The 27,154-nt window shown below is 42.6% G+C and overlaps 4 protein-coding genes across 4 annotated transcripts; all 4 read left to right on the top strand.

The window, feature by feature from the left end:
* Positions 1–2,835: 2,835 nt before the first annotated feature.
* LOC306934301 (nuclear factor 7, ovary-like) lies at positions 2,836–4,236 on the top strand (the record flags this gene model as incomplete). The annotated part of the gene is made up of 1 exon (XM_079516872.1): positions 2,836–4,236. One exon carries the CDS (start codon positions 2,836–2,838, stop codon positions 4,234–4,236), a length of 1,401 nt encoding a protein of 466 aa, XP_079372998.1.
* Positions 4,237–10,006: 5,770 nt separating this feature from the next.
* On the top strand, positions 10,007–11,407 carry LOC306934300 (nuclear factor 7, ovary-like; the record flags this gene model as incomplete). Its single annotated transcript, XM_079516871.1, has 1 exon — positions 10,007–11,407. The coding sequence occupies one exon, from the start codon at positions 10,007–10,009 to the stop codon at positions 11,405–11,407; it is 1,401 nt and encodes a 466-aa protein (XP_079372997.1).
* A 5,719-nt stretch (positions 11,408–17,126) lies between these two features.
* LOC306934299 (nuclear factor 7, ovary-like) lies at positions 17,127–18,527 on the top strand (the record flags this gene model as incomplete). The annotated part of the gene is made up of 1 exon (XM_079516870.1): positions 17,127–18,527. One exon carries the CDS (start codon positions 17,127–17,129, stop codon positions 18,525–18,527), a length of 1,401 nt encoding a protein of 466 aa, XP_079372996.1.
* Positions 18,528–24,306: 5,779 nt separating this feature from the next.
* Positions 24,307–25,707, top strand: LOC306934298 (nuclear factor 7, ovary-like; the record flags this gene model as incomplete). Its single annotated transcript, XM_079516869.1, has 1 exon — positions 24,307–25,707. One exon carries the CDS (start codon positions 24,307–24,309, stop codon positions 25,705–25,707), a length of 1,401 nt encoding a protein of 466 aa, XP_079372995.1.
* Positions 25,708–27,154: the final 1,447 nt, after the last annotated feature.

Raw genomic sequence — 27,154 nt, 5'->3', positions numbered from 1 at the left:
AGTTTACTCACATTCATGTGGATCTAAGGATGTTTCTGTCTTGAGCCTATGCCTCAAAACAGCTGGAATGACAAAATATTGTTATATAAGGCAACATTGTTGTATGCTAGATGTATAGGTGTGAGTGAGGCCTAACGTCTTCTATGGTACTACTTATCAATCAGCAGCTTATTCTCAATGTCATCTTGAGCATTGTGGGGGGAACTGACTGACGGGGGCCAAATTGGTTTCCATAAGCTGCTGATTGTTGATTATTCATTAATAATGGCACACACGGGGGCACGGTGGCACAGTTGGTAGTGCTGTCGCCTCACAGCTAGAAGGTCCTGGGTTCGATTCCCGCTCGGGGCGCTGTGGGTGCTGGCGGCGTGTTTCCTCCTCCGCATCATCAGTGCCCATACCCGAGGCGGGGTTGGCGAAAGGGTCTTTCTGTGTGGTGTTTGCATGTTCTCCCCGTGTCCCCTAGGGTAGGTACCCTCACAAAAAACATGCAGTAATCCTGGTCTCTAAACTGCCTCCCCCTGGCCAGCCGGGGTGCCTGATGGAGGGGAAAGGAACTGGTTGGAATTACGTGTTCCTTCCACGCGCTACGTCCAACCAGGGAAACTCCCACTGTCAGGTGTAAAGGAGCAACTTGGACACTCAGGCATGAAGGAAGCATGAGTTCAAGTCCGTTGCTCTCCCCATGTCCCCCATATATGGGGACTAGGTTGGCGGAGAGTGTGTAGAGCCCAGGATCACATTAGATAATTGACACAGGGGTGAAAAATGGGTTACAAAATCGTGGGATAAAACTTATTTAAAAAAAAAAAGAATGGCACACACAAAGCTGTGAATTCTACAGCATTAAACCATACTGCATTTAGGCTATATGGACCTATAGAATACAACATCAATAATGTGTCATTCTTGATGCTTTCAGGTGTAGCGATATTAGGTCCACCTGAGAATAATAGATTCTATATGAATATGAAGTGGCTGGGTAAAAACATATTGTCTCCACCAGGACGAAAGGCATGGCATCTCTATGTTTTTCGCGCTAGGATGAGCGGGCCGAAGGCCCGCGAAATTCTAGTGCTATACATATGTTCTATGATGTGCTATGACTACATACAATGCAATTATTGTGCTGTCTACATGACATGCTATAAGTCTGTTTCAAATGCTATCTAAGTCTAAAAAGTGCTATCTAAGGGGGTAGGATAAGTGCTATGGGCCATTATGGAGTCTGAAAGGTGGGCTTTTGTGATGGGCCTTCAGCCTTTCACATTGAAATAGACCAATCACTGTTCTCTCAACTGGGTGAGAGGTGTGAAAAGTGTGGGAGGTGTTTTTCTGGACAAAGACAACACACTGGCCTACATACAATATGTATATATACCGGCCATTACCGTCCTCCTGCTGCCACTCCTGCCAGTGCTGAGTCAGACCACGACAGACACACGCAGACTGCACACCATGGAGTGACCTGTGACCACCACCAAGCAGCTTCAGTTCAACTATCAGACCTTCTGTTGTGAGAAGCCAAGTTATTACAGGTAAGGATGTATGCCTTCTGCCTTCTCCCCATTTCTGATAAACGCATAGAGTTGCCTAAGAAGGTTTCTGTACTTTAACGTGACTTTGATTGATGATCGATACTTTATTAGTCAGAAATGTAAAACAGCACAGTACAGTCAAGACATTAAAGCTAAAAGGATATCACAAAAAAGTCCTGGGGACTTGTTTCCCTTGTGGACTTCTATCATGTCTATCCACCAGTTTCCAGTGTCCCAGGAGGCCTTGCGTGAATTATGCAATTAAGGATGTAATCTTTACTTCATTACATCCATTATTATTTGTATTATATTATCTTATGTATTGTTGTGTTTACAGTACTCTGTGGAACAATGTACTATGCACACATGTGTGAGTGAGAGACAAATATCTGCAGTGGTAGATACATAGTACTATGTTTTACTTTAGTATCAATACTGCAATATAGAAATACACTGTTACAAGTAGTCCGTAATTCAACATTTACTGGAGTAAAAGTACAAAAATGTTGGCTTAAAATTTACTTAAAGCACCAAAAGAAAACGTAGTCATTGGGCAGAATGTCCCATGTTTCAATAGCAGATCTACAAGCTCACAATGCGTTGTTGGCCGAGTTGCACCATGGGAATTATATCATCCCTCCTGACCTAGACTAGACTGTGCTTTATGTGCAAGTCCAGTTTGTGCACCAAAGATCCTCAGAACATGACTAATTTGACTCATGTGTTCAAAGCGCATTTTGCCAATGTATAACATTACAAAACCCCACTCTGCTCTTACTTTTTCAAATTAGAAATGTAAACTTAATGTTGATTTGAATTATGAAGAAGATTTCTCCAACTACTATGTGTATGTGGTTTAGTCTTTCTGCATGGCTCCATCTTGTCTCCATGGTTTGATCTTGTACGAGTCTCCCTCTTTCCCAAAGTGTGGCCTTGGATGGCCGTAGTTTGATAGGTTAGGTTTAGGGATAGTTCTAAATTCAGATGTATCATAACTGATGGGGACTTTACAGATAGTTTAAGGGCCAGTGTTGACTTTCACCTCAATAACATTATTTTGTGTGTGTACACTTTGCAACAGGTCTGTGGTGGTGTGAGCTTCAGATCAAACACAGGAGGACAGATTGTCTTTGCACAGCTACAGGAGGGAATACTGACTCAGACCACTGGAACCTGCTGAATGGACAACAACCACGATTCACAGTGAAAGTAAACTTCAGGGAACATTCTAGAGGAGGTGTTACCACCACTGACTGAATTCCTGTATTAGTTGCTTGTAGCTTCACTCAGAGACTAAATGGCCGCCAAGTCGGATTATTCCTGTTCTGTGTGTCGTGACATCTTTAAAGATCCCGTTCTCCTGTCATGTGGCCACAGCTTCTGTACAGCTTGTTTGCAGCAATGGTGGAGACAGAAGAGAATACAGGAATGTCCAGTTTGTAAGGAAATACATTCAACAGATCATCTACCCCGGAATCTGGCTATGAGGAATCTGTGTGAGGCCTTCACGAGACAGAGAGCTTCAAAACGTAAGAGAACTTCATCAGGGTATGAGGATCTCTGCGGTCTGCATGCTCAACTCAAACTGTTCTGTCTGGAATGTCAAGAGCCAGTGTGTGTTGTGTGTCGAGATTCTGAAGAACACAACAACCACAGTTTCAGACCCATCGATGAAGCTGCTCTGGATCGCAAGGAGGAAGTCCAGAAATCACTGAAGCCTTTACAGGAGAAGCTGGAGGTCTTAGATGAAGTTAAAAAGAAAAGTGAAAGAACAGCAATATACATTAAGGCCCAGTTGCAGTACACAGAGATACAGATTAAGAAACAGTTTAAGAAGCTTCATCAGTTTCTACAAGAGGAAGAGGAGGCTAGGATCACTACACTGAGGGAGGAAGGTCAGCAGAAGAGTCAAATGGTGAAGGCGAAGATTGAGGGTCTGAACAGAGACATATTAACCCTTTCAAACAACATCAGAGACATAGAGGAGGAGCTGAGAGCTGAACACATCTCATTCCTGCAGAACTACAAGACCACAATGGAAAGAGTCCAGTTCACACTGCAGGCCCCACATCTGGTCTCGGGACCACTGATAGACGAAGCCAAACACCTGGGAAACCTGACCTTCAGAGTCTGGAACAAGATGAAGGACATTGTCTCCTACACTCCCGTCATCCTGGACCCCAACACTGCGGGAAGAAACCTCATCCTATCTGAAGATCTGACCTGCGTGATATTCGGAGAGGCGCCCTGCCTCTCCGAGCTTCCTCCTGACAACCCGGAGAGGTTTGCCCAATGTCCCCTCGTTGTTGGTTCCGAGGGCTTTAACTCAGGGACTCACAGCTGGGACGTTCAGGTTGGGGACAATTTTGGTGCAGACTGGGATGTGGGTTTGTTAGCAGAGTCGTACACAAGGAAGGGAAAAGGAAAGGGTGAACACTATACAATAAGGTTAGAAGAAGGGATCTATACAGCATGGTCCTTACTAAGGAAAACCACTGTTTCATTGAAGCAGGCACCTCAAAGGATCAGAGTCCAGCTGGACTGGAACGAGGGGAAGCTGTCATTCTCTGATCCTGATACTGACACATGCATACACACCTTCACACACACCTTCACTGAAACACTCTTTCCATACATTTTAAGCATTAGTGAAACTGTTCCTTTGGCGATTTTACCAGCGGTGATCAGTGTGACATGATGATGATGATGACGACAGTCTTTAAGGGGGAATATTACTCAGTTTTATAGAATATATGATTGTGTTGTCGCATTAACAGTTTTCAAACCTATGAAATGCCCAGCTTATTTTTTTTGCGCAAGGGACCCCCGTTCCCTAGAAGAGAAGATTAATGGTAAAAAACAATTCAACATAATTTAAAACATGTTTTGTATTTTTCAATCATGTGGATTAAACCTTGATGTGAACTTTGAATTCTTGCCTGGTTTCTGTGTTGTACTGTCTGAGTCACTGAACGTTACATAAATAGTTAAATGTTCACAACTAATATATTGTCTATACAGGTTAATTGTAAAATATCATATCATGGGTCAAACTAATTCACTTTGTTATCCTTCTATAAAATCACATTATTATTTGTTTTAAATCAAACTAACACTCATTTTCATATAGTGATTGTGCAGGGCATTTCACTTTGATAATATTGGAACATTATGACGTATGCCTACATTTTGGAAATACTATAGCAATTCATAATTCCAGTATATTTTGTATTCAGATATGACTTCATATGACTTCATATGACATTCTGATCTGCCTATAGTGACAGGTAGGACTTTGGTGTCAACTTGACCAAAGGCATAACTTCATAATTTCACCACCAGCCAAATGAATTAATGTGGGCTAGTTGAAAGAGAAAAATCACACCCGTGTGAACTGAGTGGTGTAAGGTCTTATATAGCCTGTCTGACGTAATGAAATCATGTCTGACGTAATGAAATCACACCCGGGTGAACAGGGTGAACATAGCAACCATGCTCATTTTTTCTGCACAGACTAACAAAGCCAGTTGTACGTAATGAAATCACACCCGGGTGAACAGGGTGAACATAGCAACCATGCTCATTTTTTCTGCACTAACAAAGCCAGTTGTAGGAGTGGTTTACACCACTCAAAAAGTGCCTTGATTCAGTGGGATTCAGCACAAAAGCCTCTGCCCGGGCTCTGGACAGGGCCCAAATTAGCCAATATTGATCACACCTGATCACCCCTAGATCTCCATATATGGACAGCTTTTGAATGCTGCTCTCAGGGCAGCTTAAATGATATACATACACCAATGTTAAATTGCTGCCCTGAGCCTGAGGGCAACTTTTGAATTCTGCTCTGAGGGCAGCTTAAATGCTATACATACTGTAAAACCATGTTAATTTGCTGCTCTGAGGGCAGCTTTTGAATGCTGCTCTCAAGGCAGCTCAATTTTAGTGCAGGAACAAAAGCCCCAAAAGTTGACTATACCCCTCCCCGAGGTATAACAAAACGGGACATAGTTTTTTCATATCTTTAGGATGTCCCGTTCATGAAATGGATTGTCCCGAGATTTACTTTTACTGCAAAAGTCTTAAAATGTATCCATGAAGTGACTCACCACATAGGCAATAAAAAACGCCTATCTGAAAGAGAGAGTTCCAAGTAAATCCTCTGTCATTTTTTACCTGCTGTTTGTTTTTACATCATACTTGCACAAATTGTCTACAGGTAGTGTGCCTACATCCCAGAACAATCAGAATGCCAATATTTGGTTCTAATGTGAATCAGCAGCCTTTTATATAAGGCCTTAAATAGGCGGAAATAGCAAAAAGTTTACTTTTCTGACATTCACTTGTAATTTTGGTCCTACTATTTATCAACAAAATGTGACATTGTTTTTTCATATCTTTAAGATGTCCTCTTCATGAAATGGATGGTCAGAAGTTTTACTTTTACTGCAAAAGTCATTAAATCCATCCATGAAGTGATCCCCACTGAAAGAAACGCCTACCCCCCACCACACACACACACACACACACACACACACACACACACACACACACACACACACACACACACACACACACACACACACACACACACACACACACACACACACATTATATATTTTTATGTTTACATGGAAATTAGAATGTATTATTTTACTGTCCAATGACACAGGCCAAGTTATTGTGGAACATCCTAGTTGGATATTTCTGATGTGAAATGGCACAAGGGACCCCCACAAAAAGTCCACCCCAAAATGGTGCCCTTTTCTGGGGTTTGGGCACCTTCCCCCTCAGTGCTCTCTGCCCCCAGGATGCCAATATTTGGTTCTATTGTGAATAAGCAACCGTTTATATAAGGCCTTATTGTGACCGCAGGTCGCGTTTACTATGAAATCGTACATTTTTGTCCGTCAGTCAGTGTAACACTCTAAAGCCCCAATATATGGTGCCCACTGCCCAGGTCTCATAACATCACGTGGCATCGGAGATCCCTGATGTCATAGTAAATACAACCTGATGTCGCAATTAAGCCCATACAGTATATGGAGATCCCTGATGTATCAATATTGGCCAGCAACTCTACATCTGACCTCAAACCGCGCCCGGCAGTCGGGTTAGAGTTCTCAACAGGCCTGAAAATTAAGTCCCAGCTCATGGGCCCTCATCAAACCCTTTACACTCAAGACACTGCCCCCGCTGCCACCCTTAGATCTATATGGAGCTGACCTGTTCTGACATTCCATATGTTGATCTGACCTCATCAAACCCTGTACACTCAAGACATGCTCCATATATGGCCAGTACAGAATTCATTCCATATGTTGATCTTACCCCCCATGCCAAAGCGCCAGCGCTCGCCCAGCAGTCACCCAGGTGGATGCGTGCACGTCACCTCGCCCTTTATGACGCGGTCGCTTCTCACCCTCAGGCGTCTTACTGGTTATAAGTGGATCGATCTATCTATCTATCTATCTATCTATCTATCTATCTATCTATCTATCTATCTATCTATCTATCTATCTATCTAACAGTTTTCTTTTCAAGAGTTACTTCTAAATGTTCTAATCCTGATCTAATACTGTAAAAGGCCTATACAAACTTAATAACAGGAAATATATTTTGATGCCATGTTTTTAGTTTACTCACATTCATGTGGAATCTAAGGATGTTTCTGTCTTGAGCCTATGCCTCAAAACAGCTGGAATGACAAAATATTGTTATATAAGGCAACATTGTTGTATGCTAGATGTATAGGTGTGAGTGAGGCCTAACGTCTTCTATGGTACTACTTATCAATCAGCAGCTTATTCTCAATGTCATCTTGAGCATTGTGGGGGGAACTGACTGACGGGGGCCAAATTGGTTTCCATAAGCTGCTGATTGTTGATTATTCATTAATAATGGCACACACGGGGGCACGGTGGCACAGTTGGTAGTGCTGTCGCCTCACAGCTAGAAGGTCCTGGGTTCGATTCCCGCTCGGGGCGCTGTGGGTGCTGGCGGCGTGTTTCCTCCTCCGCATCATCAGTGCCCATACCCGAGGCGGGGTTGGCGAAAGGGTCTTTCTGTGTGGTGTTTGCATGTTCTCCCCGTGTCCCCTAGGGTAGGTACCCTCACAAAAAACATGCAGTAATCCTGGTCTCTAAACTGCCTCCCCCTGGCCAGCCGGGGTGCCTGATGGAGGGGAAAGGAACTGGTTGGAATAACGTGTTCCTTCCACGCGCTACGTCCAACCAGGGAAACTCCCACTGTCAGGTGTAAAGGAGCAACTTGGACACTCAGGCATGAAGGAAGCATGAGTTCAAGTCCGTTGCTCTCCCCATGTCCCCCATATATGGGGACTAGGTTGGCGGAGAGTGTGTAGAGCCCAGGATCACATTAGATAATTGACACAGGGGTGAAAAATGGGTTACAAAATCGTGGGATAAAACTTATTTAAAAAAAAAAAGAATGGCACACACAAAGCTGTGAATTCTACAGCATTAAACCATACTGCATTTAGGCTATATGGACCTATAGAATACAACATCAATAATGTGTCATTCTTGATGCTTTCAGGTGTAGCGATATTAGGTCCACCTGAGAATAATAGATTCTATATGAATATGAAGTGGCTGGGTAAAAACATATTGTCTCCACCAGGACGAAAGGCATGGCATCTCTATGTTTTTCGCGCTAGGATGAGCGGGCCGAAGGCCCGCGAAATTCTAGTGCTATACATATGTTCTATGATGTGCTATGACTACATACAATGCAATTATTGTGCTGTCTACATGACATGCTATAAGTCTGTTTCAAATGCTATCTAAGTCTAAAAAGTGCTATCTAAGGGGGTAGGATAAGTGCTATGGGCCATTATGGAGTCTGAAAGGTGGGCTTTTGTGATGGGCCTTCAGCCTTTCACATTGAAATAGACCAATCACTGTTCTCTCAACTGGGTGAGAGGTGTGAAAAGTGTGGGAGGTGTTTTTCTGGACAAAGACAACACACTGGCCTACATACAATATGTATATATACCGGCCATTACCGTCCTCCTGCTGCCACTCCTGCCAGTGCTGAGTCAGACCACGACAGACACACGCAGACTGCACACCATGGAGTGACCTGTGACCACCACCAAGCAGCTTCAGTTCAACTATCAGACCGTCTGTTGTGAGAAGCCAAGTTATTACAGGTAAGGATGTATGCCTTCTGCCTTCTCCCCATTTCTGATAAACGCATATAGTTGCCTAAGAAGGTTTCTGTACTTTAACGTGACTTTGATTGATGATCGATACTTTATTAGTCAGAAATGTAAAACAGCACAGTACAGTCAAGACATTAAAGCTAAAAGGATATCACAAAAAAGTCCTGGGGACTTGTTTCCCTTGTGGACTTCTATCATGTCTATCCACCAGTTTCCAGTGTCCCAGGAGGCCTTGCGTGAATTATGCAATTAAGGATGTAATCTTTACTTCATTACATCCATTATTATTTGTATTATATTATCTTATGTATTGTTGTGTTTACAGTACTCTGTGGAACAATGTACTATGCACACATGTGTGAGTGAGAGACAAATATCTGCAGTGGTAGATACATAGTACTATGTTTTACTTTAGTATCAATACTGCAATATAGAAATACACTGTTACAAGTAGTCCGTAATTCAACATTTACTGGAGTAAAAGTACAAAAATGTTGGCTTAAAATGTACTTAAAGCACCAAAAGAAAACGTAGTCATTGGGCAGAATGTCCCATGTTTCAATAGCAGATCTACAAGCTCACAATGCGTTGTTGGCCGAGTTGCACCATGGGAATTATATCATCCCTCCTGACCTAGACTAGACTGTGCTTTATGTGCAAGTCCAGTTTGTGCACCAAAGATCCTCAGAACATGACTAATTTGACTCATGTGTTCAAAGCGCATTTTGCCAATGTATAACATTACAAAACCCCACTCTGCTCTTACTTTTTCAAATTAGAAATGTAAACTTAATGTTGATTTGAATTATGAAGAAGATTTCTCCAACTACTATGTGTATGTGGTTTAGTCTTTCTGCATGGCTCCATCTTGTCTCCATGGTTTGATCTTGTACGAGTCTCCCTCTTTCCCAAAGTGTGGCCTTGGATGGCCGTAGTTTGATAGGTTAGGTTTAGGGATAGTTCTAAATTCAGATGTATCATAACTGATGGGGACTTTACAGATAGTTTAAGGGCCAGTGTTGACTTTCACCTCAATAACATTATTTTGTGTGTGTACACTTTGCAACAGGTCTGTGGTGGTGTGAGCTTCAGATCAAACACAGGAGGACAGATTGTCTTTGCACAGCTACAGGAGGGAATACTGACTCAGACCACTGGAACCTGCTGAATGGACAACAACCACGATTCACAGTGAAAGTAAACTTCAGGGAACATTCTAGAGGAGGTGTTACCACCACTGACTGAATTCCTGTATTAGTTGCTTGTAGCTTCACTCAGAGACTAAATGGCCGCCAAGTCGGATTATTCCTGTTCTGTGTGTCGTGACATCTTTAAAGATCCCGTTCTCCTGTCATGTGGCCACAGCTTCTGTACAGCTTGTTTGCAGCAATGGTGGAGACAGAAGAGAATACAGGAATGTCCAGTTTGTAAGGAAATACATTCAACAGATCATCTACCCCGGAATCTGGCTATGAGGAATCTGTGTGAGGCCTTCACGAGACAGAGAGCTTCAAAACGTAAGAGAACTTCATCAGGGTATGAGGATCTCTGCGGTCTGCATGCTCAACTCAAACTGTTCTGTCTGGAATGTCAAGAGCCAGTGTGTGTTGTGTGTCGAGATTCTGAAGAACACAACAACCACAGTTTCAGACCCATCGATGAAGCTGCTCTGGATCGCAAGGAGGAAGTCCAGAAATCACTGAAGCCTTTACAGGAGAAGCTGGAGGTCTTAGATGAAGTTAAAAAGAAAAGTGAAAGAACAGCAATATACATTAAGGCCCAGTTGCAGTACACAGAGATACAGATTAAGAAACAGTTTAAGAAGCTTCATCAGTTTCTACAAGAGGAAGAGGAGGCTAGGATCACTACACTGAGGGAGGAAGGTCAGCAGAAGAGTCAAATGGTGAAGGCGAAGATTGAGGGTCTGAACAGAGACATATTAACCCTTTCAAACAACATCAGAGACATAGAGGAGGAGCTGAGAGCTGAACACATCTCATTCCTGCAGAACTACAAGACCACAATGGAAAGAGTCCAGTTCACACTGCAGGCCCCACATCTGGTCTCGGGACCACTGATAGACGAAGCCAAACACCTGGGAAACCTGACCTTCAGAGTCTGGAACAAGATGAAGGACATTGTCTCCTACACTCCCGTCATCCTGGACCCCAACACTGCGGGAAGAAACCTCATCCTATCTGAAGATCTGACCTGCGTGATATTCGGAGAGGCGCCCTGCCTCTCCGAGCTTCCTCCTGACAACCCGGAGAGGTTTGCCCAATGTCCCCTCGTTGTTGGTTCCGAGGGCTTTAACTCAGGGACTCACAGCTGGGACGTTCAGGTTGGGGACAATTTTGGTGCAGACTGGGATGTGGGTTTGTTAGCAGAGTCGTACACAAGGAAGGGAAAAGGAAAGGGTGAACACTATACAATAAGGTTAGAAGAAGGGATCTATACAGCATGGTCCTTACTAAGGAAAACCACTGTTTCATTGAAGCAGGCACCTCAAAGGATCAGAGTCCAGCTGGACTGGAACGAGGGGAAGCTGTCATTCTCTGATCCTGATACTGACACATGCATACACACCTTCACACACACCTTCACTGAAACACTCTTTCCATACATTTTAAGCATTAGTGAAACTGTTCCTTTGGCGATTTTACCAGCGGTGATCAGTGTGACATGATGATGATGATGACGACAGTCTTTAAGGGGGAATATTACTCAGTTTTATAGAATATATGATTGTGTTGTCGCATTAACAGTTTTCAAACCTATGAAATGCCCAGCTTATTTTTTTTGCGCAAGGGACCCCCGTTCCCTAGAAGAGAAGATTAATGGTAAAAAACAATTCAACATAATTTAAAACATGTTTTGTATTTTTCAATCATGTGGATTAAACCTTGATGTGAACTTTGAATTCTTGCCTGGTTTCTGTGTTGTACTGTCTGAGTCACTGAACGTTACATAAATAGTTAAATGTTCACAACTAATATATTGTCTATACAGGTTAAAGATGTTTAATTGTAAAATATCATATCATGGGTCAAACTAATTCACTTTGTTATCCTTCTATAAAATCACATTATTATTATTTTTAAATCAAACTAACACTCATTTTCATATAGTGATTGTGCAGGGCATTTCACTTTGATAATATTGGAACATTATGACGTATGCCTACATTTTGGAAATACTATAGCAATTCATAATTCCAGTATATTTTGTATTCAGATATGACTTCATATGACTTCATATGACATTCTGATCTGCCTATAGTGACAGGTAGGACTTTGGTGTCAACTTGACCAAAGGCATAACTTCATAATTTCACCACCAGCCAAATGAATTAATGTGGGCTAGTTGAAAGAGAAAAATCACACCCGTGTGAACTGAGTGGTGTAAGGTCTTATATAGCCTGTCTGACGTAATGAAATCATGTCTGACGTAATGAAATCACACCCGGGTGAACAGGGTGAACATAGCAACCATGCTCATTTTTTCTGCACAGACTAACAAAGCCAGTTGTACGTAATGAAATCACACCCGGGTGAACAGGGTGAACATAGCAACCATGCTCATTTTTTCTGCACTAACAAAGCCAGTTGTAGGAGTGGTTTACACCACTCAAAAAGTGCCTTGATTCAGTGGGATTCAGCACAAAAGCCTCTGCCCGGGCTCTGGACAGGGCCCAAATTAGCCAATATTGATCACACCTGATCACCCCTAGATCTCCATATATGGACAGCTTTTGAATGCTGCTCTCAGGGCAGCTTAAATGATATACATACACCAATGTTAAATTGCTGCCCTGAGCCTGAGGGCAACTTTTGAATTCTGCTCTGAGGGCAGCTTAAATGCTATACATACTGTAAAACCATGTTAATTTGCTGCTCTGAGGGCAGTTTTTGAATGCTGCTCTCAAGGCAGCTCAATTTTAGTGCAGGAACAAAAGCCCCAAAAGTTGACTATACCCCTCCCCGAGGTATAACAAAACGGGACATCGTTTTTTCATATCTTTAGGATGTCCCGTTCATGAAATGGATTGTCCCGAGATTTACTTTTACTGCAAAAGTCTTAAAATGTATCCATGAAGTGACTCACCACATAGGCAATAAAAAACGCCTATCTGAAAGAGAGAGTTCCAAGTAAATCCTCTGTCATTTTTTACCTGCTGTTTGTTTTTACATCATACTTGCACAAATTGTCTACAGGTAGTGTGCCTACATCCCAGAACAATCAGAATGCCAATATTTGGTTCTAATGTGAATCAGCAGCCTTTTATATAAGGCCTTAAATAGGCGGAAATAGCAAAAAGTTTACTTTTCTGACATTCACTTGTAATTTTGGTCCTACTATTTATCAACAAAATGTGACATTGTTTTTTCATATCTTTAAGATGTCCTCTTCATGAAATGGATGGTCAGAAGTTTTACTTTTACTGCAAAAGTCATTAAATCCATCCATGAAGTGATCCCCACTGAAAGAAACGCCTACCCCCCACCACACACACACACACACACACACACACACACACACACACACACACACACACACACACACACACACACACACACACACACACACACACACACACACACACACATTATATATTTTTATGTTTACATGGAAATTAGAATGTATTATTTTACTGTCCAATGACACAGGCCAAGTTATTGTGGAACATCCTAGTTGGATATTTCTGATGTGAAATGGCACAAGGGACCCCCACAAAAAGTCCACCCCAAAATGGTGCCCTTTTCTGGGGGTTGGGCACCTTCCCCCTCAGTGCTCTCTGCCCCCAGGATGCCAATATTTGGTTCTATTGTGAATAAGCAACCGTTTATATAAGGCCTTATTGTGACCGCAGGTCGCGTTTACTATGAAATCGTACATTTTTGTCCGTCAGTCAGTGTAACACTCTAAAGCCCCAATATATGGTGCCCACTGCCCAGGTCTCATAACATCACGTGGCATCGGAGATCCCTGATGTCATAGTAAATACAACCTGATGTCGCAATTAAGCCCATACAGTATATGGAGATCCCTGATGTATCAATATTGGCCAGCAACTCTACATCTGACCTCAAACCGCGCCCGGCAGTCGGGTTAGAGTTCTCAACAGGCCTGAAAATTAAGTCCCAGCTCATGGGCCCTCATCAAACCCTTTACACTCAAGACACTGCCCCCGCTTCACCCTTAGATCTATATGGAGCTGACCTGTTCTGACATTCCATATGTTGATCTGACCTCATCAAACCCTGTACACTCAAGACATGCTCCATATATGGCCAGTACAGAATTCATTCCATATGTTGATCTTACCCCCCATGCCAAAGCGCCAGCGCTCGCCCAGCAGTCACCCAGGTGGATGCGTGCACGTCACCTCGCCCTTTATGACGCGGTCGCTTCTCACCCTCAGGCGTCTTACTGGTTATAAGTGGATCGATCTATCTATCTATCTATCTATCTATCTAACAGTTTTCTTTTCAAGAGTTACTTCTAAATGTTCTAATCCTGATCTAATACTGTAAAAGGCCTATACAAACTTAATAACAGGAAATATATTTTGATGCCATGTTTTTAGTTTACTCACATTCATGTGGAATCTAAGGATGTTTCTGTCTTGAGCCTATGCCTCAAAACAGCTGGAATGACAAAATATTGTTATATAAGGCAACATTGTTGTATGCTAGATGTATAGGTGTGAGTGAGGCCTAACGTCTTCTATGGTACTACTTATCAATCAGCAGCTTATTCTCAATGTCATCTTGAGCATTGTGGGGGGAACTGACTGACGGGGGCCAAATTGGTTTCCATAAGCTGCTGATTGTTGATTATTCATTAATAATGGCACACACGGGGGCACGGTGGCACAGTTGGTAGTGCTGTCGCCTCACAGCTAGAAGGTCCTGGGTTCGATTCCCGCTCGGGGCGCTGTGGGTGCTGGCGGCGTGTTTCCTCCTCCGCATCATCAGTGCCCATACCCGAGGCGGGGTTGGCGAAAGGGTCTTTCTGTGTGGTGTTTGCATGTTCTCCCCGTGTCCCCTAGGGTAGGTACCCTCACAAAAAACATGCAGTAATCCTGGTCTCTAAACTGCCTCCCCCTGGCCAGCCGGGGTGCCTGATGGAGGGGAAAGGAACTGGTTGGAATAACGTGTTCCTTCCACGCGCTACGTCCAACCAGGGAAACTCCCACTGTCAGGTGTAAAGGAGCAACTTGGACACTCAGGCATGAAGGAAGCATGAGTTCAAGTCCGTTGCTCTCCCCATGTCCCCCATATATGGGGACTAGGTTGGCGGAGAGTGTGTAGAGCCCAGGATCACATTAGATAATTGACACAGGGGTGAAAAATGGGTTACAAAATCGTGGGATAAAACTTATTTAAAAAAAAAAAGAATGGCACACACAAAGCTGTGAATTCTACAGCATTAAACCATACTGCATTTAGGCTATATGGACCTATAGAATACAACATCAATAATGTGTCATTCTTGATGCTTTCAGGTGTAGCGATATTAGGTCCATCTGAGAATAATAGATTCTATATGAATATGAAGTGGCTGGGTAAAAACATATTGTCTCCACCAGGACGAAAGGCATGGCATCTCTATGTTTTTCGCGCTAGGATGAGCGGGCCGAAGGCCCGCGAAATTCTAGTGCTATACATATGTTCTATGATGTGCTATGACTACATACAATGCAATTATTGTGCTGTCTACATGACATGCTATAAGTCTGTTTCAAATGCTATCTAAGTCTAAAAAGTGCTATCTAAGGGGGTAGGATAAGTGCTATGGGCCATTATGGAGTCTGAAAGGTGGGCTTTTGTGATGGGCCTTCAGCCTTTCACATTGAAATAGACCAATCACTGTTCTCTCAACTGGGTGAGAGGTGTGAAAAGTGTGGGAGGTGTTTTTCTGGACAAAGACAACACACTGGCCTACATACAATATGTATATATACCGGCCATTACCGTCCTCCTGCTGCCACTCCTGCCAGTGCTGAGTCAGACCACGACAGACACACGCAGACTGCACACCATGGAGTGACCTGTGACCACCACCAAGCAGCTTCAGTTCAACTATCAGACCTTCTGTTGTGAGAAGCCAAGTTATTACAGGTAAGGATGTATGCCTTCTGCCTTCTCCCCATTTCTGATAAACGCATATAGTTGCCTAAGAAGGTTTCTGTACTTTAACGTGACTTTGATTGATGATCGATACTTTATTAGTCAGAAATGTAAAACAGCACAGTACAGTCAAGACATTAAAGCTAAAAGGATATCACAAAAAAGTCCTGGGGACTTGTTTCCCTTGTGGACTTCTATCATGTCTATCCACCAGTTTCCAGTGTCCCAGGAGGCCTTGCGTGAATTATACAATTAAGGATGTAATCTTTACTTCATTACATCCATTATTATTTGTATTATATTATCTTATGTATTGTTGTGTTTACAGTACTCTGTGGAACAATGTACTATGCACACATGTGTGAGTGAGAGACAAATATCTGCAGTGGTAGATACATAGTACTATGTTTTACTTTAGTATCAATACTGCAATATAGAAATACACTGTTACAAGTAGTCCGTAATTCAACATTTACTGGAGTAAAAGTACAAAAATGTTGGCTTAAAATGTACTTAAAGCACCAAAAGAAAACGTAGTCATTGGGCAGAATGTCCCATGTTTCAATAGCAGATCTACAAGCTCACAATGCGTTGTTGGCCGAGTTGCACCATGGGAATTATATCATCCCTCCTGACCTAGACTAGACTGTGCTTTATGTGCAAGTCCAGTTTGTGCACCAAAGATCCTCAGAACATGACTAATTTGACTCATGTGTTCAAAGCGCATTTTGCCAATGTATAACATTACAAAACCCCACTCTGCTCTTACTTTTTCAAATTAGAAATGTAAACTTAATGTTGATTTGAATTATGAAGAAGATTTCTCCAACTACTATGTGTATGTGGTTTAGTCTTTCTGCATGGCTCCATCTTGTCTCCATGGTTTGATCTTGTACGAGTCTCCCTCTTTCCCAAAGTGTGGCCTTGGATGGCCGTAGTTTGATAGGTTAGGTTTAGGGATAGTTCTAAATTCAGATGTATCATAACTGATGGGGACTTTACAGATAGTTTAAGGGCCAGTGTTGACTTTCACCTCAATAACATTATTTTGTGTGTGTACACTTTGCAACAGGTCTGTGGTGGTGTCTTGGGGGACAGATTGTCTTTGCACAGCTACAGGAGGGAATACTGACTCAGACCACTGGAACCTGCTGAATGGACAACAACCACGATTCACAGTGAAAGTAAACTTCAGGGAACATTCTAGAGGAGGTGTTACCACCACTGACTGAATTCCTGTATTAGTTGCTTGTAGCTTCACTCAGAGACTAAATGGCCGCCAAGTCTGATTATTCCTGTTCTGTGTGTCGTGACATCTTTAAAGATCCCGTTCTCCTGTCATGTGGCCACAGCTTCTGTACAGCTTGTTTGCAGCAATGGTGGAGACAGAAGAGAATACAGGAATGTCCAGTTTGTAAGGAAATACATTCAACAGATCATCTACCCCGGAATCTGGCTATGAGGAATCTGTGTGAGGCCTTCACGAGACAGAGAGCTTCAAAACGTAAGAGAACTTCATCAGGGTATGAGGATCTCTGCGGTCTGCATGCTCAACTCAAACTGTTCTGTCTGGAATGTCAAGAGCCAGTGTGTGTTGTGTGTCGAGATTCTGAAGAACACAACAACCACAGTTTCAGACCCATCGATGAAGCTGCTCTGGATCGCAAGGAGGAAGTCCAGAAATCACTGAAGCCTTTACAGGAGAAGCTGGAGGTCTTAGATGAAGTTAAAAAGAAAAGTGAAAGAACAGCAATATACATTAAGGCCCAGTTGCAGTACACAGAGATACAGATTAAGAAACAGTTTAAGAAGCTTCATCAGTTTCTACAAGAGGAAGAGGAGGCTAGGATCACTACACTGAGGGAGGAAGGTCAGCAGAAGAGTCAAATGGTGAAGGCGAAGATTGAGGGTCTGAACAGAGACATATTAACCCTTTCAAACAACATCAGAGACATAGAGGAGGAGCTGAGAGCTGAACACATCTCATTCCTGCAGAACTACAAGACCACAATGGAAAGAGTCCAGTTCACACTGCAGGCCCCACATCTGGTCTCGGGACCACTGATAGACGAAGCCAAACACCTGGGAAACCTGACCTTCAGAGTCTGGAACAAGATGAAGGACATTGTCTCCTACACTCCCGTCATCCTGGACCCCAACACTGCGGGAAGAAACCTCATCCTATCTGAAGATCTGACCTGCGTGATATTCGGAGAGGCGCCCTGCCTCTCCGAGCTTCCTCCTGACAACCCGGAGAGGTTTGCCCAATGTCCCCTCGTTGTTGGTTCCGAGGGCTTTAACTCAGGGACTCACAGCTGGGACGTTCAGGTTGGGGACAATTTTGGTGCAGACTGGGATGTGGGTTTGTTAGCAGAGTCGTACACAAGGAAGGGAAAAGGAAAGGGTGAACACTATACAATAAGGTTAGAAGAAGGGATCTATACAGCATGGTCCTTACTAAGGAAAACCACTGTTTCATTGAAGCAGGCACCTCAAAGGATCAGAGTCCAGCTGGACTGGAACGAGGGGAAGCTGTCATTCTCTGATCCTGATACTGACACATGCATACACACCTTCACACACACCTTCACTGAAACACTCTTTCCATACATTTTAAGCATTAGTGAAACTGTTCCTTTGGCGATTTTACCAGCGGTGATCAGTGTGACATGATGATGATGATGACGACAGTCTTTAAGGGGGAATATTACTCAGTTTTATAGAATATATGATTGTGTTGTCGCATTAACAGTTTTCAAACCTATGAAATGCCCAGCTTATTTTTTTTGCGCAAGGGACCCCCGTTCCCTAGAAGAGAAGATTAATGGTAAAAAACAATTCAACATAATTTAAAACATGTTTTGTATTTTTCAATCATGTGGATTAAACCTTGATGTGAACTTTGAATTCTTGCCTGGTTTCTGTGTTGTACTGTCTGAGTCACTGAACGTTACATAAATAGTTAAATGTTCACAACTAATATATTGTCTATACAGGTTAAAGATGTTTAATTGTAAAATATCATATCATGGGTCAAACTAATTCACTTTGTTATCCTTCTATAAAATCACATTATTTATTTTTTTAAATCAAACTAACACTCATTTTCATATAGTGATTGTGCAGGGCATTTCACTTTGATAATATTGGAACATTATGACGTATGCCTACATTTTGGAAATACTATAGCAATTCATAATTCCAGTATATTTTGTATTCAGATATGACTTCATATGACTTCATATGACATTCTGATCTGCCTATAGTGACAGGTAGGACTTTGGTGTCAACTTGACCAAAGGCATAACTTCATAATTTCACCACCAGCCAAATGAATTAATGTGGGCTAGTTGAAAGAGAAAAATCACACCCGTGTGAACTGAGTGGTGTAATGTCTTATATAGCCTGTCTGACGTAATGAAATCATGTCTGACGTAATGAAATCACACCCGGGTGAACAGGGTGAACATAGCAACCATGCTCATTTTTTCTGCACAGACTAACAAAGCCAGTTGTACGTAATGAAATCACACCCGGGTGAACAGGGTGAACATAGCAACCATGCTCATTTTTTCTGCACTAACAAAGCCAGTTGTAGGAGTGGTTTACACCACTCAAAAAGTGCCTTGATTCAGTGGGATTCAGCACAAAAGCCTCTGCCCGGGCTCTGGACAGGGCCCAAATTAGCCAATATTGATCACACCTGATCACCCCTAGATCTCCATATATGGACAGCTTTTGAATGCTGCTCTCAGGGCAGCTTAAATGATATACATACACCAATGTTAAATTGCTGCCCTGAGCCTGAGGGCAACTTTTGAATTCTGCTCTGAGGGCAGCTTAAATGCTATACATACTGTAAAACCATGTTAATTTGCTGCTCTGAGGGCAGCTTTTGAATGCTGCTCTCATATCAAGGCAGCTCAATTTTAGTGCAGGAACAAAAGCCCCAAAAGTTGACTATACCCCTCCCCGAGGTATAACAAAACGGGACATAGTTTTTTCATATCTTTAGGATGTCCCGTTCATGAAATGGATTGTCCCGAGATTTACTTTTACTGCAAAAGTCTTAAAATGTATCCATGAAGTGACTCACCACATAGGCAATAAAAAACGCCTATCTGAAAGAGAGAGTTCCAAGTAAATCCTCTGTCATTTTTTACCTGCTGTTTGTTTTTACATCATACTTGCACAAATTGTCTACAGGTAGTGTGCCTACATCCCAGAACAATCAGAATGCCAATATTTGGTTCTAATGTGAATCAGCAGCCTTTTATATAAGGCCTTAAATAGGCGGAAATAGCAAAAAGTTTACTTTTCTGACATTCACTTGTAATTTTGGTCCTACTATTTATCAACAAAATGTGACATTGTTTTTTCATATCTTTAAGATGTCCTCTTCATGAAATGGATGGTCAGAAGTTTTACTTTTACTGCAAAAGTCATTAAATCCATCCATGAAGTGATCCCCACTGAAAGAAACGCCTACCCCCCACCACACACACACACACACACACACACACACACACACACACACACACACACACACACACACACACACACACACACACACACACACACACACACACACACACACACACACACACATTATATATTTTTATGTTTACATGGAAATTAGAATGTATTATTTTACTGTCCAATGACACAGGCCAAGTTATTGTGGAACATCCTAGTTGGATATTTCTGATGTGAAATGGCACAAGGGACCCCCACAAAAAGTCCACCCCAAAATGGTGCCCTTTTCTGGGGGTTGGGCACCTTCCCCCTCAGTGCTCTCTGCCCCCAGGATGCCAATATTTGGTTCTATTGTGAATAAGCAACCGTTTATATAAGGCCTTATTGTGACCGCAGGTCGCGTTTACTATGAAATCGTACATTTTTGTCCGTCAGTCAGTGTAACACTCTAAAGCCCCAATATATGGTGCCCACTGCCCAGGTCTCATAACATCACGTGGCATCGGAGATCCCTGATGTCATAGTAAATACAACCTGATGTCGCAATTAAGCCCATACAGTATATGGAGATCCCTGATGTATCAATATTGGCCAGCAACTCTACATCTGACCTCAAACCGCGCCCGGCAGTCGGGTTAGAGTTCTCAACAGGCCTGAAAATTAAGTCCCAGCTCATGGGCCCTCATCAAACCCTTTACACTCAAGACACTGCCCCCGCTGCCACCCTTAGATCTATATGGAGCTGACCTGTTCTGACATTCCATATGTTGATCTGACCTCATCAAACCCTGTACACTCAAGACATGCTCCATATATGGCCAGTACAGAATTCATTCCATATGTTGATCTTACCCCCCATGCCAAAGCGCCAGCGCTCGCCCAGCAGTCACCCAGGTGGATGCGTGCACGTCACCTCGCCCTTTATGACGCGGTCGCTTCTCACCCTCAGGCGTCTTACTGGTTATAAGTGGATCGATCTATCTATCTATCTATCTATCTATCTATCTATCTATCTATCTATCTATCTATCTAACAGTTTTCTTTTCAAGAGTTACTTCTAAATGTTCTAATCCTGATCTAATACTGTAAAAGGCCTATACAAACTTAATAACAGGAAATATATTTTGATGCCATGTTTTTAGTTTACTCACATTCATGTGGAATCTAAGGATGTTTCTGTCTTGAGCCTATGCCTCAAAACAGCTGGAATGACAAAATATTGTTATATAAGGCAACATTGTTGTATGCTAGATGTATAGGTGTGAGTGAGGCCTAACGTCTTCTATGGTACTACTTATCAATCAGCAGCTTATTCTCAATGTCATCTTGAGCATTGTGGGGGGAACTGACTGACGGGGGCCAAATTGGTTTCCATAAGCTGCTGATTGTTGATTATTCATTAATAATGGCACACACAGGGGCACGGTGGCACAGTTGGTAGTGCTGTCGCCTCACAGCTAGAAGGTCCTGGGTTCGATTCCCGCTCGGGGCGCTGTGGGTGCTGGCGGCGTGTTTCCTCCTCCGCATCATCAGTGCCCATACCCGAGGCGGGGTTGGCGAAAGGGTCTTTCTGTGTGGTGTTTGCATGTTCTCCCCGTGTCCCCTAGGGTAGGTACCCTCACAAAAAACATGCAGTAATCCTGGTCTCTAAACTGCCTCCCCCTGGCCAGCCGGGGTGCCTGATGGAGGGGAAAGGAACTGGTTGGAATTACGTGTTCCTTCCACGCGCTACGTCCAACCAGGGAAACTCCCACTGTCAGGTGTAAAGGAGCAACTTGGACACTCAGGCATGAAGGAAGCATGAGTTCAAGTCCGTTGCTCTCCCCATGTCCCCCATATATGGGGACTAGGTTGGCGGAGAGTGTGTAGAGCCCAGGATCACATTAGATAATTGACACAGGGGTGAAAAATGGGTTACAAAATCGTGGGATAAAACTTATTTAAAAAAAAAAAGAATGGCACACACAAAGCTGTGAATTCTACAGCATTAAACCATACTGCATTTAGGCTATATGGACCTATAGAATACAACATCAATAATGTGTCATTCTTGATGCTTTCAGGTGTAGCGATATTAGGTCCACCTGAGAATAATAGATTCTATATGAATATGAAGTGGCTGGGTAAAAACATATTGTCTCCACCAGGACGAAAGGCATGGCATCTCTATGTTTTTCGCGCTAGGATGAGCGGGCCGAAGGCCCGCGAAATTCTAGTGCTATACATATGTTCTATGATGTGCTATGACTACATACAATGCAATTATTGTGCTGTCTACATGACATGCTATAAGTCTGTTTCAAATGCTATCTAAGTCTAAAAAGTGCTATCTAAGGGGGTAGGATAAGTGCTATGGGCCATTATGGAGTCTGAAAGGTGGGCTTTTGTGATGGGCCTTCAGCCTTTCACATTGAAATAGACCAATCACTGTTCTCTCAACTGGGTGAGAGGTGTGAAAAGTGTGGGAGGTGTTTTTCTGGACAAAGACAACACACTGGCCTACATACAATATGTATATATACCGGCCATTACCGTCCTCCTGCTGCCACTCCTGCCAGTGCTGAGTCAGACCACGACAGACACACGCAGACTGCACACCATGGAGTGACCTGTGACCACCACCAAGCAGCTTCAGTTCAACTATCAGACCTTCTGTTGTGAGAAGCCAAGTTATTACAGGTAAGGATGTATGCCTTCTGCCTTCTCCCCATTTCTGATAAACGCATAGAGTTGCCTAAGAAGGTTTCTGTACTTTAACGTGACTTTGATTGATGATCGATACTTTATTAGTCAGAAATGTAAAACAGCACAGTACAGTCAAGACATTAAAGCTAAAAGGATATCACAAAAAAGTCCTGGGGACTTGTTTCCCTTGTGGACTTCTATCATGTCTATCCACCAGTTTCCAGTGTCCCAGGAGGCCTTGCGTGAATTATGCAATTAAGGATGTAATCTTTACTTCATTACATCCATTATTATTTGTATTATATTATCTTATGTATTGTTGTGTTTACAGTACTCTGTGGAACAATGTACTATGCACACATGTGTGAGTGAGAGACAAATATCTGCAGTGGTAGATACATAGTACTATGTTTTACTTTAGTATCAATACTGCAATATAGAAATACACTGTTACAAGTAGTCCGTAATTCAACATTTACTGGAGTAAAAGTACAAAAATGTTGGCTTAAAATTTACTTAAAGCACCAAAAGAAAACGTAGTCATTGGGCAGAATGTCCCATGTTTCAATAGCAGATCTACAAGCTCACAATGCGTTGTTGGCCGAGTTGCACCATGGGAATTATATCATCCCTCCTGACCTAGACTAGACTGTGCTTTATGTGCAAGTCCAGTTTGTGCACCAAAGATCCTCAGAACATGACTAATTTGACTCATGTGTTCAAAGCGCATTTTGCCAATGTATAACATTACAAAACCCCACTCTGCTCTTACTTTTTCAAATTAGAAATGTAAACTTAATGTTGATTTGAATTATGAAGAAGATTTCTCCAACTACTATGTGTATGTGGTTTAGTCTTTCTGCATGGCTCCATCTTGTCTCCATGGTTTGATCTTGTACGAGTCTCCCTCTTTCCCAAAGTGTGGCCTTGGATGGCCGTAGTTTGATAGGTTAGGTTTAGGGATAGTTCTAAATTCAGATGTATCATAACTGATGGGGACTTTACAGATAGTTTAAGGGCCAGTGTTGACTTTCACCTCAATAACATTATTTTGTGTGTGTACACTTTGCAACAGGTCTGTGGTGGTGTGAGCTTCAGATCAAACACAGGAGGACAGATTGTCTTTGCACAGCTACAGGAGGGAATACTGACTCAGACCACTGGAACCTGCTGAATGGACAACAACCACGATTCACAGTGAAAGTAAACTTCAGGGAACATTCTAGAGGAGGTGTTACCACCACTGACTGAATTCCTGTATTAGTTGCTTGTAGCTTCACTCAGAGACTAAATGGCCGCCAAGTCGGATTATTCCTGTTCTGTGTGTCGTGACATCTTTAAAGATCCCGTTCTCCTGTCATGTGGCCACAGCTTCTGTACAGCTTGTTTGCAGCAATGGTGGAGACAGAAGAGAATACAGGAATGTCCAGTTTGTAAGGAAATACATTCAACAGATCATCTACCCCGGAATCTGGCTATGAGGAATCTGTGTGAGGCCTTCACGAGACAGAGAGCTTCAAAACGTAAGAGAACTTCATCAGGGTATGAGGATCTCTGCGGTCTGCATGCTCAACTCAAACTGTTCTGTCTGGAATGTCAAGAGCCAGTGTGTGTTGTGTGTCGAGATTCTGAAGAACACAACAACCACAGTTTCAGACCCATCGATGAAGCTGCTCTGGATCGCAAGGAGGAAGTCCAGAAATCACTGAAGCCTTTACAGGAGAAGCTGGAGGTCTTAGATGAAGTTAAAAAGAAAAGTGAAAGAACAGCAATATACATTAAGGCCCAGTTGCAGTACACAGAGATACAGATTAAGAAACAGTTTAAGAAGCTTCATCAGTTTCTACAAGAGGAAGAGGAGGCTAGGATCACTACACTGAGGGAGGAAGGTCAGCAGAAGAGTCAAATGGTGAAGGCGAAGATTGAGGGTCTGAACAGAGACATATTAACCCTTTCAAACAACATCAGAGACATAGAGGAGGAGCTGAGAGCTGAACACATCTCATTCCTGCAGAACTACAAGACCACAATGGAAAGAGTCCAGTTCACACTGCAGGCCCCACATCTGGTCTCGGGACCACTGATAGACGAAGCCAAACACCTGGGAAACCTGACCTTCAGAGTCTGGAACAAGATGAAGGACATTGTCTCCTACACTCCCGTCATCCTGGACCCCAACACTGCGGGAAGAAACCTCATCCTATCTGAAGATCTGACCTGCGTGATATTCGGAGAGGCGCCCTGCCTCTCCGAGCTTCCTCCTGACAACCCGGAGAGGTTTGCCCAATGTCCCCTCGTTGTTGGTTCCGAGGGCTTTAACTCAGGGACTCACAGCTGGGACGTTCAGGTTGGGGACAATTTTGGTGCAGACTGGGATGTGGGTTTGTTAGCAGAGTCGTACACAAGGAAGGGAAAAGGAAAGGGTGAACACTATACAATAAGGTTAGAAGAAGGGATCTATACAGCATGGTCCTTACTAAGGAAAACCACTGTTTCATTGAAGCAGGCACCTCAAAGGATCAGAGTCCAGCTGGACTGGAACGAGGGGAAGCTGTCATTCTCTGATCCTGATACTGACACATGCATACACACCTTCACACACACCTTCACTGAAACACTCTTTCCATACATTTTAAGCATTAGTGAAACTGTTCCTTTGGCGATTTTACCAGCGGTGATCAGTGTGACATGATGATGATGATGACGACAGTCTTTAAGGGGGAATATTACTCAGTTTTATAGAATATATGATTGTGTTGTCGCATTAACAGTTTTCAAACCTATGAAATGCCCAGCTTATTTTTTTTGCGCAAGGGACCCCCGTTCCCTAGAAGAGAAGATTAATGGTAAAAAACAATTCAACATAATTTAAAACATGTTTTGTATTTTTCAATCATGTGGATTAAACCTTGATGTGAACTTTGAATTCTTGCCTGGTTTCTGTGTTGTACTGTCTGAGTCACTGAACGTTACATAAATAGTTAAATGTTCACAACTAATATATTGTCTATACAGGTTAATTGTAAAATATCATATCATGGGTCAAACTAATTCACTTTGTTATCCTTCTATAAAATCACATTATTATTTGTTTTAAATCAAACTAACACTCATTTTCATATAGTGATTGTGCAGGGCATTTCACTTTGATAATATTGGAACATTATGACGTATGCCTACATTTTGGAAATACTATAGCAATTCATAATTCCAGTATATTTTGTATTCAGATATGACTTCATATGACTTCATATGACATTCTGATCTGCCTATAGTGACAGGTAGGACTTTGGTGTCAACTTGACCAAAGGCATAACTTCATAATTTCACCACCAGCCAAATGAATTAATGTGGGCTAGTTGAAAGAGAAAAATCACACCCGTGTGAACTGAGTGGTGTAAGGTCTTATATAGCCTGTCTGACGTAATGAAATCATGTCTGACGTAATGAAATCACACCCGGGTGAACAGGGTGAACATAGCAACCATGCTCATTTTTTCTGCACAGACTAACAAAGCCAGTTGTACGTAATGAAATCACACCCGGGTGAACAGGGTGAACATAGCAACCATGCTCATTTTTTCTGCACTAACAAAGCCAGTTGTAGGAGTGGTTTACACCACTCAAAAAGTGCCTTGATTCAGTGGGATTCAGCACAAAAGCCTCTGCCCGGGCTCTGGACAGGGCCCAAATTAGCCAATATTGATCACACCTGATCACCCCTAGATCTCCATATATGGACAGCTTTTGAATGCTGCTCTCAGGGCAGCTTAAATGATATACATACACCAATGTTAAATTGCTGCCCTGAGCCTGAGGGCAACTTTTGAATTCTGCTCTGAGGGCAGCTTAAATGCTATACATACTGTAAAACCATGTTAATTTGCTGCTCTGAGGGCAGCTTTTGAATGCTGCTCTCAAGGCAGCTCAATTTTAGTGCAGGAACAAAAGCCCCAAAAGTTGACTATACCCCTCCCCGAGGTATAACAAAACGGGACATAGTTTTTTCATATCTTTAGGATGTCCCGTTCATGAAATGGATTGTCCCGAGATTTACTTTTACTGCAAAAGTCTTAAAATGTATCCATGAAGTGACTCACCACATAGGCAATAAAAAACGCCTATCTGAAAGAGAGAGT

Source organism: Electrona antarctica (genome assembly GCF_951216825.1).
Source record: "Electrona antarctica genome assembly, chromosome: 12".
Lineage (NCBI taxonomy): Eukaryota > Metazoa > Chordata > Actinopteri > Myctophiformes > Myctophidae > Electrona > Electrona antarctica.
This window is presented reverse-complemented; position numbering and strand designations above follow the sequence as displayed.